This window comes from Chelonia mydas, chromosome 14 (assembly GCF_015237465.2).
Source record: "Chelonia mydas isolate rCheMyd1 chromosome 14, rCheMyd1.pri.v2, whole genome shotgun sequence".
Lineage (NCBI taxonomy): Eukaryota > Metazoa > Chordata > Testudines > Cheloniidae > Chelonia > Chelonia mydas.
Window position 1 is genome coordinate 1829927 of NC_051254.2, and position 18007 is coordinate 1847933.

An 18007-nucleotide genomic window follows, 5' to 3' on the forward strand; every position below is an offset into this window, starting at 1 on the left:
CTCACAGACGTTGGCAAGAAGGCGGCTGCTCATTGCACCTGTGCACATCTCCACAGGGTATCAAGAACTAAGAGGATGCACATGTGCTAGGATGGCACCAAAACAGAAACGGTTACTGTGCTTCGTTTGACAATAAGCCTAGCCGGGTGCCTTCGTGCCCTATCAGAGTCTGTGGTCATTGGGGGTTCTCTGGGGGTCTGCTGTGTCCCCCATCTGCACAGAGCCAGGGCAGCACGCAGAGGGAACACACACACGCAGCCAACTGTTATCAACATTGAAGAGAGCAGAGCACCACGCCGGTGACATCTGGCACCAGGAACGCAGCCCAACAACTGCAGGATAAGATAGGGCCATGAACTTAGCACCCTGCTTCTCCTTATTAGCACTGGTTCCGTGCAATTTGTTTTAGTCTCTCCGCGCAGGGGCAGGAAGATGTTTACTTCCTTGGGGCTGGTGCTTGCTGTCCTCTCGCTAGGAGCCTGTGCCCCTCTGCAGGACAGAGGAAACCGCAGCAAAGTCCTGCTGGTCTCCTTCGATGGCTTTCGCTGGAACTACGACCAGGATGTGGAGACGCCCAATCTGGATGCCATGGCGAGAGATGGGGTGAAGGCACGTTACATGACTCCTGCCTTCATCACCTTGACCAGCCCATGCCACTTCACCCTGGTGACTGGTAAGCTCCTGTAAATCCCCTTAGGCAGAGATGGGGAGCCAGCTGGGGAGGGGCATGATCAAAACCCCCAGCACAGAAGGATTCCTTTGTTTTGTCCTTCTCATGCACTGAGGACACATCCAACTTGCACCAATGATACCCCTGCTGTGACCTCTGCCCCCACTTCACAGCATCCCCAAGGCTGCTCATGCCTATTTGTTCAGCCTTCAGCAAAGGGCCTAACTGCACTCACCCGACGTTTCTTTGCTGGCCTCTTGGGTGGACACGGAAGATGGATTTTACTGCACTTAAAGGCAAGGTAGCTGCTCAGCTCCTACTGCAGTGGCCCTGGTGTCCCAGCCACGCCAGTTCTGTGGCCATGTCAGTGCGCTGGGTGGCATCTGATTGCAGAAACCCCCAAAGGCCCCCATGGGGATGGAGACTGTACAAAACATAGCGGGAGACCTGACCCGTGCCGTCAAGGCCTTGCAGTCCAAGGCCAAGCCCGCTGAAGGAAAGGGAAGGGAGCAAGCAAAGGGACCTGCATGCTGGAGGCATGGGGCTTGTTTTTCCCATCTCCCATAGGTTTGCTTTATTTTTATTCAAAAACGTAGTTGCAGTTTTTGTGGGGGTGCGCTCAGAGCTGAGGTCAGGGCGAGGAACGGATTATCGCAGCAGGAGAGCAGAGTGGTAGAGAGAGAGGGAAGGGGACGCAGGGCAGCCAGGAGGAGCAGTGGCAGGAGGTGGGATGAAGGGGATTAAACCCAACAGCAGCACAGCAAACGCCAAACAAGCTGCGGGGTTGAGAGCGGTGGTGCAGGAGGCTCCGAAGGCTCCACCGCTGCTACTGTTTGCTATGTCGTGGGTGGGGAGGGCACTGGGCCCAGTGCCCTGGGCTAGTCCTTCTGGGTCTGGGGCAGGGCAGAGGGGTCTGGGAGGCATTCCCTGTGAGAAGCTCCCTCGGCATATCTCTGCCTACCCTCTGCTCCTGGTGAGGTTTGCTTTCAGGTTGGTGAATTGCTAGGCTTAGGGGTGGGAGGACAGAGAGAGACAGACAGAAGGGGGTGGGGTATCAGCCTGGCATTGACCAGTTGCTCATCTGTAGCCTCCTACATGAACCGGCCTCCCACCTGTGCCAGATGTGGCAATTTCCTGCAATATTCCTGAAAACCCTTATTGAGCTAAGTATCAGTATCTTTGGGGGTCCATTACATTAAAAGCAACATGTAAGTATAATTGTGGGCTGGGATTATATGTAACCGCTCAGGGTGGAGAGATGTGACGGGAGGCATGGCAGTTCCAAAGACTCTATTAAAAATGGGCCTGATCAGACAGGACTTTGGGGACAATACAGGGTAAGTCGATCCCTAGGGAAGACCTAGGGGGAGATCACTACAAATTCCCCACCGCTGGTTATGGAAAACCCTGCCTTTTGGCGCTCCGCCCTGAGGAGAGGGCTGTGTCAGCTAATTACCTGTTCCCAGAGATCAAAGCACTGAGCTGTATCAAGAAATGGATGAACTGCCCAGGTGGTGGTTATGGTTCTGAGTCTGAAACAGAGATAAATTTGTGACCGGGGGAAAAGCCAGCTGTGGGTTTTGAAGGACTGATACCTACCAGAGCCAGGGTTGGACTTGAGGTGACCTCTGGTAAGCTTTTTAGCATGCACGTAGGTTCTTTTTTTGGGTTTAATGTGTTCTCTGTAATGCTTTCGCCTTGGGAATAAATGTGCTTGCTTAGAACCGTGGGTAACTCGCAGCTGCTGGTAAGACACTTCATAGCCTTTGGAGAGGCAGCAAAGTGAAGGCGCTGGCCGCTAGGCAATCTGGCTTGCTGGGAATTGCAGGGTGAGGCAGGAGATTGCACAGCCTTAAAAATCCCAGTCAGGAGGAAAAGAGATTCAGGTCTCCACCCAAGAGAGGTGGCAACTGGGCGATGGAAACCTTTAAGTGGGTGTCCCTGGTGGAGGTGAATACAGGTGCAATTACCCTGAACCTGCCTCCACCCCTCTGTCTCTCTCTGTCCCTCTCCTGGCAGGGAGGTACACAGAGAATCACGGCGTGATTCACAACATGTGGTACAACACCAGCACCGGCCAGAAGTTACCCTTTTACAATACACAGGGGGTCTCCACGTGGTGGGACAACGGCAGCCTGCCCATCTGGATCACAGCACAGAGACAGGTAGGTGGCTGCAGCCTCCTTCTCAGGCTCACTCTCCTCCCTGGCATTCCTGAGAATAACCAGCAGCACTTTGTCCTCCCCTTGCACCTTCCCTGCACGGGGCTCAGAGGCACTCCTCAGACAGCCCCCCGCACAGGGAGGGAAGCAGTATCCCCAGGCTACAGACTGGGAACAGGGGCACACAGTGAATTAGTGACAGAGCCGGGACTAGAACCCAGGACTCCGGACTCAGAGTCCTGTGCACCATCCATCAGACCATCCACACGCACTCTCACACTGTTACTGACGCACAAGGGAGTGGGAGACTCCAAACAGTTATTTAGAACCTTTGAGAACTTCACAGCTCCTGAATGTTAGTGGCCACCTTTTGAAAAGGCCTCCAGAAATGCACCCAGCATCTGTGCCAACATGCCTGCTTGCACGCTCAGAAAGCTGTGCACGTACCACCAGGGCAAAATGTGCCTAACTGTCCAGTTCCACCCAATCTGCACGCACACACGCACAGGTCTGAGGCATACAGACAGGTATATCTGCCATCTTGCAAGCACAGTTCAGCAGCCCTTTGGAAATGTGGCCCTAGAAGTTTGAGTTTCATCACCAGTCCAGATGAGTGAAATCATTATTCCAGTTTTGTGCTGCTGGCATTGCCACAACGTGTATAATATTCCACTGGAGTGTAACATTTTCATTCACTCCAGTGAACCCTCTGCTGCCCCGTTTTCAGAAGATGGTTATTCTTGGTGCTATGCCCAGCAACAACATCCAAAGAGAGAACCTCAGTTTTTCACTTGGGATTTCACAGGGTCTAGTTCAGTCACATTTCAGGAAGCGAAGGCAGAATCCTTGATGTTACTCACCAAGCTTTTAGCCCCACTTAGCAATGGATGTTGTATTTTTTAAACACGTTGCAAATATCCTACAGTAAATGTGAGTTAAAAATGCCAGAATGTTGAAAGTAGAGGGAAATCCATCTAATTAGACAACAAGGGGGACATCTGAATTATCCAAGTAACTCACCTAAAGAAAGCTTTTCCAAACTTTACTAACATCACCGGGTGCCTTTGCAGCTTAACTGAAGCATGCTCATACGGCTTGGGTGAAATTCACCATTGGCAGAGGGACAGCACAAAAAGTCTATGCACCACTTAAAACCACAAGGCCCATGCACCATTTCAGTCCCGCTTGAGTCCCTAGAAGGCCACTTAAATCCCATTTGAGGGCTCAAGTGGGACTTAAGTCGTCCGGAATTGGTGCATAGACATTGTGGTGGCCCACAGCATTTCACCCTCAGGGCCCCCTCTAGTTATTGCATAAAAGGTAAACTCACAATTTAGCGTGATTTTAAAAATACCCAAACAACATAAAAACCCAAGACATGACTTGACATTTCCTGGCTGCAATTGTGCGTGGCAGGCAAAGAGCAATCTGTGACCCGTCACAGCCACGTTAGCACCTCTCACTGCCATTGCCAGGCCAGTTAGACCACACACGTCCCGTCCCAACAAAGTGGCTGCAACAATTGTGACTTTTCTGTTACAAATAGCAGAAAAGTCAATCAGTTTAAGAGGTAAATTTCAGTCCCATTAATGCAGCTCTCCAGGTTATCCATGTCTTGTATAAGAAGCTGCAGCTGGATTATGAAAATTGGAAACTATACCTTACGCCTGCAATATATTGTTTAAAGGCCAGGCCTCATTTCCTCAGAGCCCTGTCCAGCCACTTTTGGGTGGCAGCATTAGGATGTGATCTTGTATCCATGGAAAAATTCCCACTGACTTCAGTGGACTTTGGATCAAGACCAAAGGCAGGGCTCAAATATTCTACTTCAGAAGAGCCCTTTTAGACTCCTACAATCATACCGGGCTAGAAGGGACCACAAGGAGTCATCTAGTCCATCCCCCACTCCGCCCCGACGTGTACGACCATGTATACCTTGTCCAGCTCCAGCCATGTGGCTCAGTGGTTATGCACGTGCTGAAGTGCTTTACTGGAGAGGGGCCAGAGAACACAGGGGATACACAAATACGCCACTAATTATTAAGTTTCAGCGTAGTATTACTAACATCCGTGGGGAAAAACTCAGAGCAGAGGAATGTTGGGATGGGAGTGTTTCAGACTAATCACTCTTCTAAAGGGCAAATAAGGAAAACCTTACTAGAGACACAGGGAGAGGCATAAGGGGAGGTGGGTGGCTGGGGGGAAGGAAGGGATACACGGGTGGTTGGACAGACTGAAGTGAGTAACTGGGGGTAGTTTCTGGCCTGAAATGTCATTCTGGCTAACAGGGCTTAAAGACGGGCTCCCTCTTCTTCCCTGGGGGGAGAGCAACCTACCAAGGTGAGCAGGTGAATGTGAAGAAAGTGGAGTCCCTTTTCCACAATTACAGCAATGAAACTGAGTGGATGCAGAACATTGACACCGTCATGAACTGGTTCCTAGAAGACAAGCTAGACTTAGTCACTCTCTACTTTGGGGAGCCAGACTCCACGGGACACAAGTACGGCCCTGAATCCCAAGAGAGGAAAAACATGGTCAGGCAGGTGGATCGAGCTGTCGGCTACCTCAGGAAACGCATCAAGGATAATGGCTTGGAGTCGACACTCAATCTGATCATCACATCTGACCACGGGATGGACACGGTCATAAAGAAGAATGAAATTTACCTCCGCACAGTGCAGAACTTCTCCTTCCAGGACATCCGGTTTGAACTCTTGGATTATGGACCAAATGGGCTACTGGTGCCAAAAGAAGGTAAACTAGACCAGGTGTACCAGGTCCTGAAAAACGCCCATCCGAAGCTCCATGTCTACAAGAAGGAAGAGTTCCCCAAGAGATTCCACTATGCAAACAACACCAGGATCACTCCCCTGATGATGTACAGTGACCCAGGATATGTGATCCATGGGGTAAGCTGCAGACACATTCTATTGTCTAAACTTGGACTTGCCTTTCTCACCCTCTTTCCTTATTGTGCAGCTGCTTCGGTCTCCTGTCTGTGGCTCCAGGTCTGCTCCCCTCCCTGAAAACAGAAAGAGGAACACAGATGTACAGTTCAGCTTCTAGTGAAATGAACTTGCCCACTGTGTTAGAAAGCAGAGTCTTCTCTCCCTGTCTTCTCCCCTGTCCCTCTCCCTGAGTAAAAATTAAGGGGCTTGTAGGTTTGGGTCCTCACTGACACTTCTCTTCCCTGCAGAGACTCAAGGTCCAGTTTAACAAGGGGGAGCATGGCTTTGACAATGAAGATATGAACATGAAAACCATCTTCCGGGCTGTGGGACCAGCCTTCAAGAAGGGGCTGGAGGTGGAGCCGTTTGAGAGCGTGAATATCTATGCCCTCCTCTGCAACCTGCTGGGGATCACACCTGAGCCGCATGACGGGTCCCTGAGCATCATGCAGCCCATGCTGTCTGGTTAGTCCAATCCTGGGGCAGGTGACCAACTCCTCTCGCATTCAGCACGGTGCTCGGGGCGCTTGGGGCTCATAGGCGCTGGAACTAGAGGTGCAGGGATCCTGCAGCACCCCCTGGTTTTACGTGGGTCCTGGCTGCTGGCCCCGCACCCACCCCCATCTGCAGCCCCAGACTCAGCCCCCTTACCCCTGTCCGGGTCCCCCTCCCAGAGACACGGCCCTGCTTCCAGCCCCAGCTCAGGGGTAAGGGGCGAACATGTGTAAGGGGGCTGGCTTTCAGCATCCCCACTATTAAAGTGTTCCAGTGCTCTCCAGGGTAACCAGAGGGTGCCCCTGTCTCTGTGGGGGGACTCACTTGCGTCTCTGTCTCCTGGGTTTAGGGGCAGGCACTGTTTAAGATTAAGCCATTCCAAAGGCACATTATCCAGCTGCTTTCCAAGGCACCTGCCGGTTTGTGGGCTGGAGAAACCAGCTACTGATGGATTCTTGTTGGAACATTGACACCTAGTGGCAAAACACCTTCATTGCCATTTCTTATTCCTTCTCTCCTCCCCCAGGCAAGAAGTGTCTCTCTGAGAAATCTGCCCTGGGCATTCCCTTCATTAGCAGGAAGGACTTACCAGAATTCCTTCCTCTGGGAACTGAGCACGCTCCCCCCATTTGTGTGAATGATGGGTAAACAGGCAGCAGGCTGAAAACCTGGCATCTTGCAGTGCTGTGCATGCATTCCTCTGCGCGTGCCAGGCGAACAGGCCTTGATTACACTAAAAACATTCACCATTTTTTGGGCAGAGGTGCTCTGAGCAGGGTTAGACATGACACAGTCGTTAAACACACCCACATGTGGAGTCTACTCTAGGGAAGTGGTGGATTCTCCATCTCTTGGAGATTTCAGATCCAAACTGGATGCCTTCTGGAAGATGCTTTAGCCAAATGCAAGTTATTGAGCTCAACTCTGGGGTAACAGGGTGCAATGTAATGGCCTGTGATATACAGGAGGTCAGACTAGATGAGCTAGGAATCCCTTCTGGCCTTAGACTTTATGAAACTCGTATTTCCACTGCCGATCTCCCCAGCACAGCAGTGTGTTGTAAATGGCTTGTCTAGTTTTAGTAAAGTCCAGCCACGAGGAAGTTTGTGTGGAAGGTTGATTTTTTATGAGAGTATCCAGTTTTGAGAGCTCATTCTTTATCTTTCTCTGTTTGCTGTAGAGGATGTTGATCAGGAGGTTCAGCAGTTTCTAGGGTCTGGTGCTCTCTCCACTTGCCCCAAGAAGCTGCAGCTGGTGGTGGGAATTGCCATGGTGCTGGGACTCTGGCTCGGGATATACTAATGCCCGGCTATGCAGAGGTGAGTAGCTCGTTCTAATGATGCCAAGAAGAGCGGTGGAACAGCTGGCTGGCCAGCCCCCTGGGTGCCCTGCTCTTTCTCTCCCTTGTGCCATAGACTAGTTGGTTCTAACAGGGACAACTCCCCAGTCCTCTCCTCCCTCTGCAAAGCTCCGGCTATGCCATCGCTGGTTGCTGCACTCGGTGGAGTCGCACTGTAGGTTGTTACTTTCTGCCAAGGTTATTTACTGCCCTGCTCAGCGTTGCACCATCCAGAGATCCTTGCCTGGCTCATTCACTGTTTAGGAGCTAGGGCTGAACCTCCCTCCAGATAGACTCCCTTGCCAGACCTGACCAGAGCCAGGGTGTGTGTGAGTGGGGGTGGGACTGGGACTGGGAGGAAATGTGCGTGTTGTAGGTCACGGTAACAGAAGGGTGATTTTCTATCTCACACTCTTTGAGCCCAGATATCCCCAACTCCAGAGCTGTTGGCCACAGTCTCTGCATAGGTATGGAATAAGTAAAAGTGCTGTTGTATTTTCATATTTTGACAGTTACAGTGAGTTCCCCATGGCCCTGGAAGAAAAGCCCTGTGTACAGAGCTGGGGAAGAACATCTTGAGAAGACAGCCAATCCCGGTTTCACTGCAGGATGTGGAGCAAGTCAGAGACCTGCAGCGGGACTGGGATCGCGCAAGGCCTGCCGCAATAATAGGGGGCTGGGTAAAATGTACTTTATTGTGGGTGGGACTGGCTGGGCAAAAAAAGCTCAGACTGAAGTAATTTGTGGGAAAACGCTCAATGGTTTAAGCAAGATTTGTTTTATTCTTTTAGTGGTAAAATTACGTCTGAATTCCATTTGTATAACCCACCGGTTTCGTTTTTTTGAGTAGCGTGGGAAAAATCTGTCTCTCTTGCGGGCTCTAAGGTTTTCACAGCTGGGAGCAGGACAAAAATGCAAGAAACAATGTAGGAGCGGGTGGGGTGGGTATTGCAGGTCGCGCTGGGAGTGGGATTTAAAAAATAGTCCCACACAGGGTTCCAGAGCAGCCCTCTCTGACACAGCCCCGAGCGACAGAACTATCTGCCCGAGCTACAGTCGCAGCACGGAGAGAGCCACCCCTTTCCTAGCTCCTGGACTTTCTTATTTATTGAACGGGCATCACGACAGGGACATGCTGTCTGGCTCTGGCCACGTCTCTCCAGCTCCCTGCCTCAGGCCTTCGGGGGGACGCGCATCAGCCCCAGGCGGACGCGGGACAGCGAAGGGACATGAAGCAGTGTGGCTGCTAAACGGAATTGCTGAACACCGAAAGCCCATGGATGCTTGCGGAGGAGCGTAACTGTGACCCTGAAAGGCTCAAAAGCCCGACAACAAATAAAGAGGCCCCAGAATGCATTTGTCAGGCAGTGTAGTCATCATCCAGAGCACCCCTTACGTCGGAGTGCAATGCCACAAGAGGCCCTTGTCTCTGGCACCTCCCATAGGCCATCTGCCTCTCACCTGGCCTTCCTGGACTCAGCCCTGTGGCCCTGTCACATGAAGTTCAGTCCCCGTCTGGGGAATAACAGGGCAACTGACAGCACAAGCTAAACCTCCAAATAATAATTCTTCCACCCCTCTCAGCAGCCCCTGAAATAGCCTTGGTAGCCCTCTCCGGAGTCTGACCCTGCAGGAGAAACCTAGCTTCTCTGCAGTCCTTCCTTCTAGGCTGCACTCCCAGCTCTGTTTAAGGGCCCTTCCGATTCCCGGCAGCTGGGATGGCTAGTTATCACTGCCATATCACCATCAGCTGGGGCTTGCTGGTAAGTCACAGGCAAGGCCGAGCCGGACTTTCGCCTTACAGGGCCAGCCAGCCTGTGACAATTTTTTTTTAAATCTCATGATGTTTGAGACACTCTCCTGACTCTGAGGCTCGATTCCCAGATACCTGAGGTCGACGCTACTGTAGTCACCATATTTACACTGCAGCTACATTTCTGGCACCTTTCCTTCTCGGTGCCCAGGCAAATACCACCCCAAACCTCCCCCATCGTGGTCGGAGTCCTTCCCTCCTAGAAATTGTTTTGGACTCTTGGGCTCTTGCACCTGAGGCCACCTGCTGGGATGACAAGGAAGATAATGAAGGTAATTTTTGTGCCAGCACTGGAGGGGGTTCTTCCTTAACTCCTGGACTCAGCTTTGTTGTTTGGTGCATTGGCTCAGTCAGAAGCCAGATGAAGGAGCAATAAACACAAGCCCAGAGGCCTGATTTCTGCGTGACATGCCCTTCAGGGAAGAGAAAGGAGTTTACTGAAGTGGGGGGAAATCTCCTGCCTTCCGCATTCCCAGTGGCCGGAGAACTTCCAAAGAGCTGAAGAATCTGCAGGAAACAACAAAGTCCTGGGGCTGCAGATGGCCTGAGTGGTGCACCCCAAGATTCTTCTCTTTGGCAATGCAGACAGGTGTGTGTCCTTCCCCATCAGCCTCTGCCCCTGCACTCTCCACTGATTATCTTTTTCACAGCCTCAGATCTCTTCTTCTGTCTCTCCCTCAGAGCACATATCATGTTTTTGCCCCATTTTCCTCCCAGCACATGCTACAGGCCAGATTGGTTCCAGCAGGATTCTTCTACAGCCCTGTCATCGTTAAGGAAATTCAGACCATTATAACTGCATCAGCAAGGCTATTCTGGTGAAACCCCTTATGTAGATCACCAGGCAGCTTGTCAGTTGGTCTTTGCTTTCTGTCCTAAAATTGGGAGGGGTGTTGCTGATCAACAGTTGCTGTATTCCACCCAAGAAGTGACTGCATTTTGGGAGCAATCAAAGTGATTCCAGGATAATTGGCAGCATTGCCTTGGAAAGCTTGTAGGGAATCTGAGCTATGACTATATTCATTACCAGCCAGACCCCAGGCACGGCTCTATGGAGGGACAATTTGACAGATGGGAGGAAGTTTGCCCCTCACAGTCAGAGGCTGCAGGAATCCATGCAGGTTAGGGCAGCCCTTACAGCTCCCCTAAATCGCACTCCTACTTTGGTGGCTCCTATGGGGCTTTGCGGGAGTGGAGAATGGATGTGGCACATGTCTGCCCTGCCACAGTGTGCCCCATGCACCTGGGGCTGCTGGGGAAGTGGGGTAGCTCTGCACGGGAAGGTGGGGGCTCACTGCCCTGGGGGTGCTCATGGCAGAAGGAAGAGTGTCATATACCGGTCTTGGGACCCCTTTGCATCAGCCAAAGGGAGTCAGGCCCAGCAACTGTTCAGTGAAGGTGGAAGGGCCAGAAGGATGCAGTACTGGGCCTGCCAAACCATGATGCCTTCTCATGGGCTCTGGCAGGAACCAATGGCCTGAGAGAAACAGGGATAGCCCAGAGAACTGGCAGACTTCCCTGCTCTTAACAAGAGAGGTTCCAGTGCCCAGGGCCATGCTGGACACATGCCGGCTGGTGCTCGTGCTCCGTCACTCCTGCCAGCAGCAGCCGTCACAAACTTCTGAGTGTCACGCAGTTGGGGTACCTTCAGTACGAACAGCCCCTATGGGAAACCGCACTTCCTTGCGTCATCACCAGGGTCGCCGGGCTGGGGAGACAGGGAGCCGGACATCTCTGCTGCATTTTGAAAACCTCGCACCCTTTCCCTGCACCTCCAGCTGTGGCATGGCTGGCTGCATAGCAGCTGCACCAAGCCCCAGCCCAGACGCTAAACTGCCTCTCGCTAGCCCTGTGCCTCAGTTCAGGGGCTTGATGAACATCTGTTGCCATAGCGACTGGCGGAGCTGCTTTCACTCTGTTGGTTTCACCCACGAACAGGGTGAAGCCAGAGACGCACACAACAGGAAGAAAGTGTGCTGGGGGCGGGCTTGCACTGCGGAATGGAAACAGCCCGTTATGCAAATGCCGCGGAGGTTCCTGCTGGGGGAGCAACGTGGGCCAGAGCCAAGAATACTACAAATACTAAAACCAAATAGCGATAATACAGTTTAGCAGCTTCCACAGTAATGTCACTCTCCCGCTTTGCACAGGACAGTATTATCAGCACCATTTGACATATCTAGGGAAACTGAGGCATGGAAAAGCGATTTGACGGACTCATGGTCACACACACACAGTTAGTCAGTGGCAAAGCTAGGAATATAACCCAGGAGTCCTGAGCCTTGGTCTGCTGGGATTCCAGAGTGGAAGTGTTGCGTGGCACTTGGGGGTGTGTGGGGGTGTGTGTGTGTAATGTAGTCCATGCTAGCTGGTCGCGGTGGTGTATACGGCTAATTTAGCTGTCTGGAGTGGGAGAGAGATGAGGAATGAGGGGAGCACAGAGTAGGGAATGTTAGTATGTGCCGTGGCCACATGGGTGTGCATGCCAAGCTTCCCATCTTGTCTGTAGGGCTGGGCCCTACCAAGTTCTCCCTTCACTTGCGTCAGTTTCACGGCCACAGGATCTTAACGTTCATCAATTTCACATTTACATCTGAAGTGTCAAGTGTTGTTACCATGGGGGTCCTGATCCAAAAGGGGATTGTGCGGGGAGGGCTGTCCCAAAGCTGTTGTAGGGGGGTTGCAGGATTTGCCATACTCACTTCTGTGCTGCCTTCAGAGCCCAGCAGAGTTTCCTGCAGCTGGAGGAAGCTCCTGGAGGTACGTCCGATCTCCCCAGTGCTGCCGGGAGCGCCCCAGCCAGGGGCTCCTAGCTGCAAGTCAGGGCCAGTGGTGGATTAACACATGGGCCTATGGGTGCCCCAGCCATAGCAGGAGCCACAGTGTGGAAGCCCTGAGCCCTGGCAGGAGCTGGGATGGGGGGTGACAGGAGGGGGCACAGAAGCCCCGAGCCTGGATGGCCCAGAGCCCAAGCAGAAGCCATCAGGGACAACAGGTGCCCCCTGAGCCGGGCAGGAGCTGCGAGGGCTAGAGGTGCGGTGGGTGGCAGGTCCCTGAGCGTGAGCAGGAGCCACAGGGAGTGGAGGCCCTGAGTTCAGGCTGGAGCCCAGGCACTCCCAGCCCTGGAATGAGCCATATGGGGAGGCAGCATCCGCAAGCTTGAGCACCCGGAGCCCAGGCAGAAGCTAAGAGGGGCTGGCGGTTGCAGCCCTGGAGCTCAGGCATCCCGAGCCCTGGCAGGAGCTGGGGGGGGAGCCCAGAGCCGGGCAGGAGGCAGCTGCAGGACCTGGAGCTGTGGAGAGGTGGCAGCCCCCAGACCAGGTCCCTGAGCCCAGGCAGGAGCTGCAGGAGGTGGAAGCCCCAAGCCTTGGCTGGACCCTAGGTGGCCCCCAGTCCCAGCAGGAACCACAGGAGGGGAGCAGCGCCCCCAGGCAGGAGCCATCGGGAGACGGAGCAGAAGCTCCAGAGCTCAAGCACCCCAAGCCCTGGCAGGAAGCCCCGGAACTAGGATCCCGGCAGGAGCTGCGAGGTGGTTGTGGGGGAGGGGCAGCAATCCAGAGCCCAGCTCTGGGGCTGCTGCAGCACAAAAGTGTGGGTGTACCCTCTCTTCTGCGCTGCCTATGGAGGTGGGTCTGATCTCTCCCCATAACAGCCATGCAGGGGAAGGACAAGTCCTGTCCCTCCCGGCCCGGCTGATTTTGGGGAGATCAGATTTCACAGGACAAGGCTTATTCTGGGGTCTGTGACATGTTTTTCACGGCCATGAAAATGGAAGGGCCCTGCTCATATGGGCAGCTTCTTATAGTGACCAACTTCCTGATTTTCTAAATCCTTTTCAAACAAGTTTCCTTTTTGCCCATTCCAAGTGGGATTGGAAACTTAGACAAGGTGATAGGGACTTTGCAAAGGAACCCTCAAGTGTACCAGACAGACCTTGAAGGCAGAGACCCTTATGGTTGAAGAGTGAGTGGAACCCAGAGCCTAGACATGACATGTTTCTCTGTTGGCTTCCTCCCAGGGCCACCCTCACCCTGCTTCTCTCCTCCTCAACTTGCTTTCTCCCCGCCTTCTGGTTTCCCACAGACACATACAGCTGCATGCTAGTAAATAAATGCGCCATCACTTGCATTTGCAATGAGTCTCGAGGAAAACCCCTCGGGTTACATGGCTAAGGGTCTATCCAGGCCTTGCTATGCTGGTCCATGCTGTGGGCAATGGCTTGTATTGTTTAACTATCACTAAACGAAGGGGCATCTAACTGCTCCTCATTTAGCCTGAATGAAGTTGGTTAGTGCACCCATCAGTTTGTTACCAGGTCTGTGATTGATGGCTGCCATTAATACCTTCCAGCAGAACAGATCCCTCTGGAAAGAGACTGGAAGAATAAAGAACAAGGAGTGCTTGTGGCACCTTAGAGACTAACAAATCTGAGCATAAGCTTTCGTGGGCTACAGCCCACTTCATCGGATGCAACTTGATAATAAATAAAGGGATAATAAATAAGAATACAGGGATTGGAGGGGAAAAGAAATGCATTAAGCTGCAGCAGCTTGGGGAAGGTGTTGGGGGGTGCTATAAGCAGGGCCAAACAAGGCCCAACTGGGGAAACCCATGTGGGGTGCCAAGGATTTCTGCTGCATGGGGTTCCATGCTCAGAGACTCGCTGGTGTGGGTTGCACTGCCGCCCTCCAAATGTGCTGCAATACTGTTTGCAGACAGGCGATGGCTCCCAAGCTGTGCTGATGTCAACAACTGGGACAAGGTTTCAAACCCTGCAGGAAGCCGCTGCAGGGTCAGAAGGCAGGGGAGAAACTTATAATAAAACCACATCCAGGAACTTTTCCCTGAATGTTAAAACTTGTAGGTTTGGTTGCTATGGAACTCGGAGTTACCTTGGGTTCTTACCCCTCTGGTGATAATGCTGGGTTGTCGGTAATAAGCTGCTCTCGGGTTTGAGATTGAAAGGACGGATTTGCATTGGAAGGCGTTCCCTGTGCTCCCAATGCTAGTCAGTAACAAATGAAATGCTGCAGCTTTAAACGGAGCTAAACCAGACAGGATCTGAAATCCTGCTACTCCTGACCTTTGAGGCTGTGTGGACGGAGACCCAGATTCAGACTGCCTGGCTTTGGCTGCACCAACACATGCCACAAACCCACAATGCCCTGGACATATTCACATCCAAGCCGAACTTCAGAGCTTGCGTGCAGCCCTCCTGAGGACATCCCGGGGCTGAGATGCTTGAGAAACAGTGCACTGCGAACCTGGCGTATTTCACAGAGCAGAGATGAAGACATGGGCAGACCCACAGCTGGTTCACATTGCTTCTAGAGTCCGCTGATGTCAATGGCATTGGGACCCTTTACACCAGAGGGGTGTTCTCAACTATTCTTTTCATGGCCTCAGAGAGTGGCCACCAACTCTTGCTGGTGGCCGCTCTGACAATTTTTCCTAAGATACTTAATTAACTTTAGGAAAAACAAATAAATATGCACATGCACATGTCCAAATCGTCATCATTTATTTTATTCTTTTGGCAAACTCAGCAACATACAGCTGTCTCTATTCTTTACTGGACCTAAACAGACTAGAAACAAAAAACGAGGTCCTTTGCATGTTCTTGTCTTGTGTTGTTTCTTTTGCTTTTTTTGGTTTTTTATTTTTTAGACTTGCTAGCTAGTAAGTCTGCTGCTGTGAAAAGCGATATTTATGTTTGTGAAAAATGATCACCAGAATCAGACTTGCTAGCTAGCAGGGAGGCAGTGAAAAGTGATATTAACAAACATACAAGTATCACTTTTCACAGCAGATTTACTCAGCCCCGGCAAGCTGGGGGACAAATTAAGCCCTGGATGGGGAGGTAGATAAGGAGGCAGTGGGGGCCAGGGGCGATGGATGGGGGGCCAGACAAGGCAGCAGCAGCAGCCAGGGGCAATGGGGGCAGTTGTGAGCCCAGGGCTTCGGGACAGAACCTGCCACCGCACAGCTGGAGCATGAAGCCCCACGGCTGGAGCCTTCTGCCCGCCACCCCGGGGCAGAAGCCTGATCCCCACCACCCTCAGGGAAGTGGGGAACTCACACCGACTGCTTGCTCCTTTGGCGTTTCTGGGTCCAGAGGGGGACAGGACCCAACCCCTTCTGGCAGCCCCGGGAGAGGGTCCACTGCTCCTCCTCTCCAATCGCTACCCAGGAGGCTGTGGCTGCAAGAAAAGCCTCTGGTGGCCACATTTGAGAAATGCGGCTTTCTCCAGAGCTGCTGTCAGCCTGGGCTGTGGCAACTCTCCTGGCCCCTCATTCCACTCTGGATCTCACGTAGTTTATGGTTTTGTTAAGTGACACTTCAGCTAAAGCATTTAACAGACAAGCACAAAAACCTGACTGGACATGCTGGAGAGCGTGAAACTCCATTGGGCTAATGTGCAGAGTCCTCAGCAGGCCTGGCTGTGTCAGCAGCCCAGTGGGCTCAGCTAAGATTCCTGATTCAACTGGGAATTTTGGAGAGTCTTGTTTTTCCACCAGCCTTCCTATCACAGAGTAATTTGTTCCCCATTTGCCCTTCCCTCTTCATAGTGGGGGCGGCGCGGGGGCTGAGCGGGGGAGAGTCACACAGCAGGGAGAGACCTGTTGGGTACTGCATCCCAGTTTGCTATGCATTTCCACTCCATTTGCTTTCTTTCTCTCTTGTGCTGAGAAGATGTTTGCTGCCCAGGAGTCCAAACCACTCCAAGACGGAAATGTAATAACAAAAATATCCATATTGCAGGGAAACTTCTGCTGTGCACAGAATAGCTGCCTGCTAGAGTGACCAGCCTGGGGACGTGCTCCAAGTGCCCCTAGGGTGAGACATGGTCTCTGCCCATCTGAGCTCAAGGCGCTGCATAGTTATAGACATGCCAGGGGCTCTGGCCATTGGAGCCATGGAAACTAAACTTTCACAATCACAGCTGCAGGGTGGGTTTCAGGGACAATGCAGTATGCAAATTCCTGCATTCTGATTGGCTGGTTCCTTGAAAAGAGTAGTCACCTTATGCCCACAACAAACATGGCTGCCATGGCATCTCACCTCATGCAGAGCGAGCACAGGGATTGATCCTGAGAGCAGCTGAGCACTTGCAGCTCCCTTTGAAGTGGAGGGTATTGCGGGTGCTCTGCGTCTCTTAGGATCCCACTGTTTTTAACCTGATGATTACTTAAAAATCCTGACCCAGTCGACATACAGAAAGGATAGAATGGACTCCCCGCCGCAGAGGCAGCTGTCAATGCTCCCCCCTTCCATGCCAGGCCAAAGCATCTTCATCGTGTGAGTGGGCGTTCATTCCAAATGCCAGTTTGCCCCTCACCGTGTTATTGAAAACAAACGTCTGGGCAGAAGAGGAGACCAGGATCCATGGCAATAGCAACAAGTTCCTTGCACACATTTGCCGTGCTGAAGTGTGTGCTTTCTGTGCCACTCTACGCCCACCCATTAACTCCCATGGGAACTAAATGCTTGCGGTGAAAAGGAGGGGGGGAGATCCTGGCACTAGTATAGTGCGTGCTCTACCCTGTCCCCGCATGCTGCAGCGGTCCAGTCCGTGTAGCTGGACAGGAGTTTGGGGCAGGGACCGTCCCGTACTCTAGCACAATGGGGCCCTGTTCTTGGTTGATCCCTAGACACTACCGTAATAGTAACAACAGTGATCAGAGGAGACGAGACGGGGGGGCTGGAACAGTTTTTATAATGGGGGGTGCGGATGATGGAAACCATGTATTTGGTGTTATTACTACTTCAATCCAGGGGTGTGGCAGTACCCCCAGCCCCCCAACTTCCAGCACCACTGAGAGTAGATCTCAATGTGAAAACCAGGGGGAGGGCAGATGCCATAAACTGAAGTCCACACTTGAATTTAGGAACAGAATCGAGGGAGGAGTTAAAAGATGCATCCTGTGGATTCCCTGTTCTTTCCATAAGATTACAAATAGAAGGAAGTCCCCCAGACACCCTTGGGGTTCAAATAACCATGTTTACTAGTTGTATACAAACACACAAGGCCTAGCTATGTATGGACATTGCTGCTCTGTTACGTTCTGCAGTAAGAGACGGAAGGGTGGGAAGGGCCCACTGAAGGGCTAACACACTCTTTAAAGCAGAGGTGGGCAAACAATGGCCCATGGGCCACATCCGGCCCCTGGGACCCTCCTGCCCAGCCCCGGAGCTCCCGGCCCGGGAGGCTCGCCCCTGGCCCCTCCCCTGCTGTTCCCCCTCCCCCACAGCCTCAGCTCACTGCACAGCGGGCGCAATGCCCTGTGCGGCACGGGGGCTGGCGGCCTGACCCGGTGCCCTGTGCGGCACGGGGGCCGGCTGGCTCCAGCTGGGTGGCTTGGCTGTAGGGCCGCCAGCCACCGGTGCTCCGGGCAGCACGGTAAGGGGGCAGGGGAGTTGGATAGAGGGCAGGGGAGTTTGGGATGGTGGTCAGGGGGTGTGGATAGGGGTCGGGGTGTTCAGAGGGCAGGGAACAGGGACTTGAATGGGGGCAGGGGTCCTGGTAGGGCAGTCAGGAATGAGAGGAGGGGTTGGATGGGGTGACAGGGGGCAGTCAG

At 52.7% G+C, this 18007-nt stretch overlaps 1 protein-coding gene across 1 annotated transcript; it reads left to right on the forward strand.

Moving 5' to 3' along the window:
* Positions 1-432: 432 nt before the first annotated feature.
* Positions 433-6250, forward strand: ENPP7 (ectonucleotide pyrophosphatase/phosphodiesterase 7). The gene is made up of 4 exons (XM_037914379.2): positions 433-673; positions 2690-2835; positions 5121-5741; positions 6029-6250. The coding sequence occupies exons 1-4, from the start codon at positions 433-435 to the stop codon at positions 6248-6250; spliced, it is 1230 nt and encodes a 409-aa protein (XP_037770307.2).
* Positions 6251-18007: the final 11757 nt, after the last annotated feature.

Bases quoted from the DNA above. Each gene is read 5' to 3' on its own strand.
- ENPP7 (XM_037914379.2), top strand. From the start codon at position 433: ATGTTTACTTCCTTGGGGCTGGTGCTTGCTGTCCTCTCGCTAGGAGCC. The intron at 2,836-5,120 runs GTAGGTGGCTGC...TCTGGCTAACAG, and splicing joins GGATCACAGCACAGAGACAG to GGCTTAAAGACGGGCTCCCT. The intron at 5,742-6,028 runs GTAAGCTGCAGA...TCTTCCCTGCAG, and splicing joins CAGGATATGTGATCCATGGG to AGACTCAAGGTCCAGTTTAA.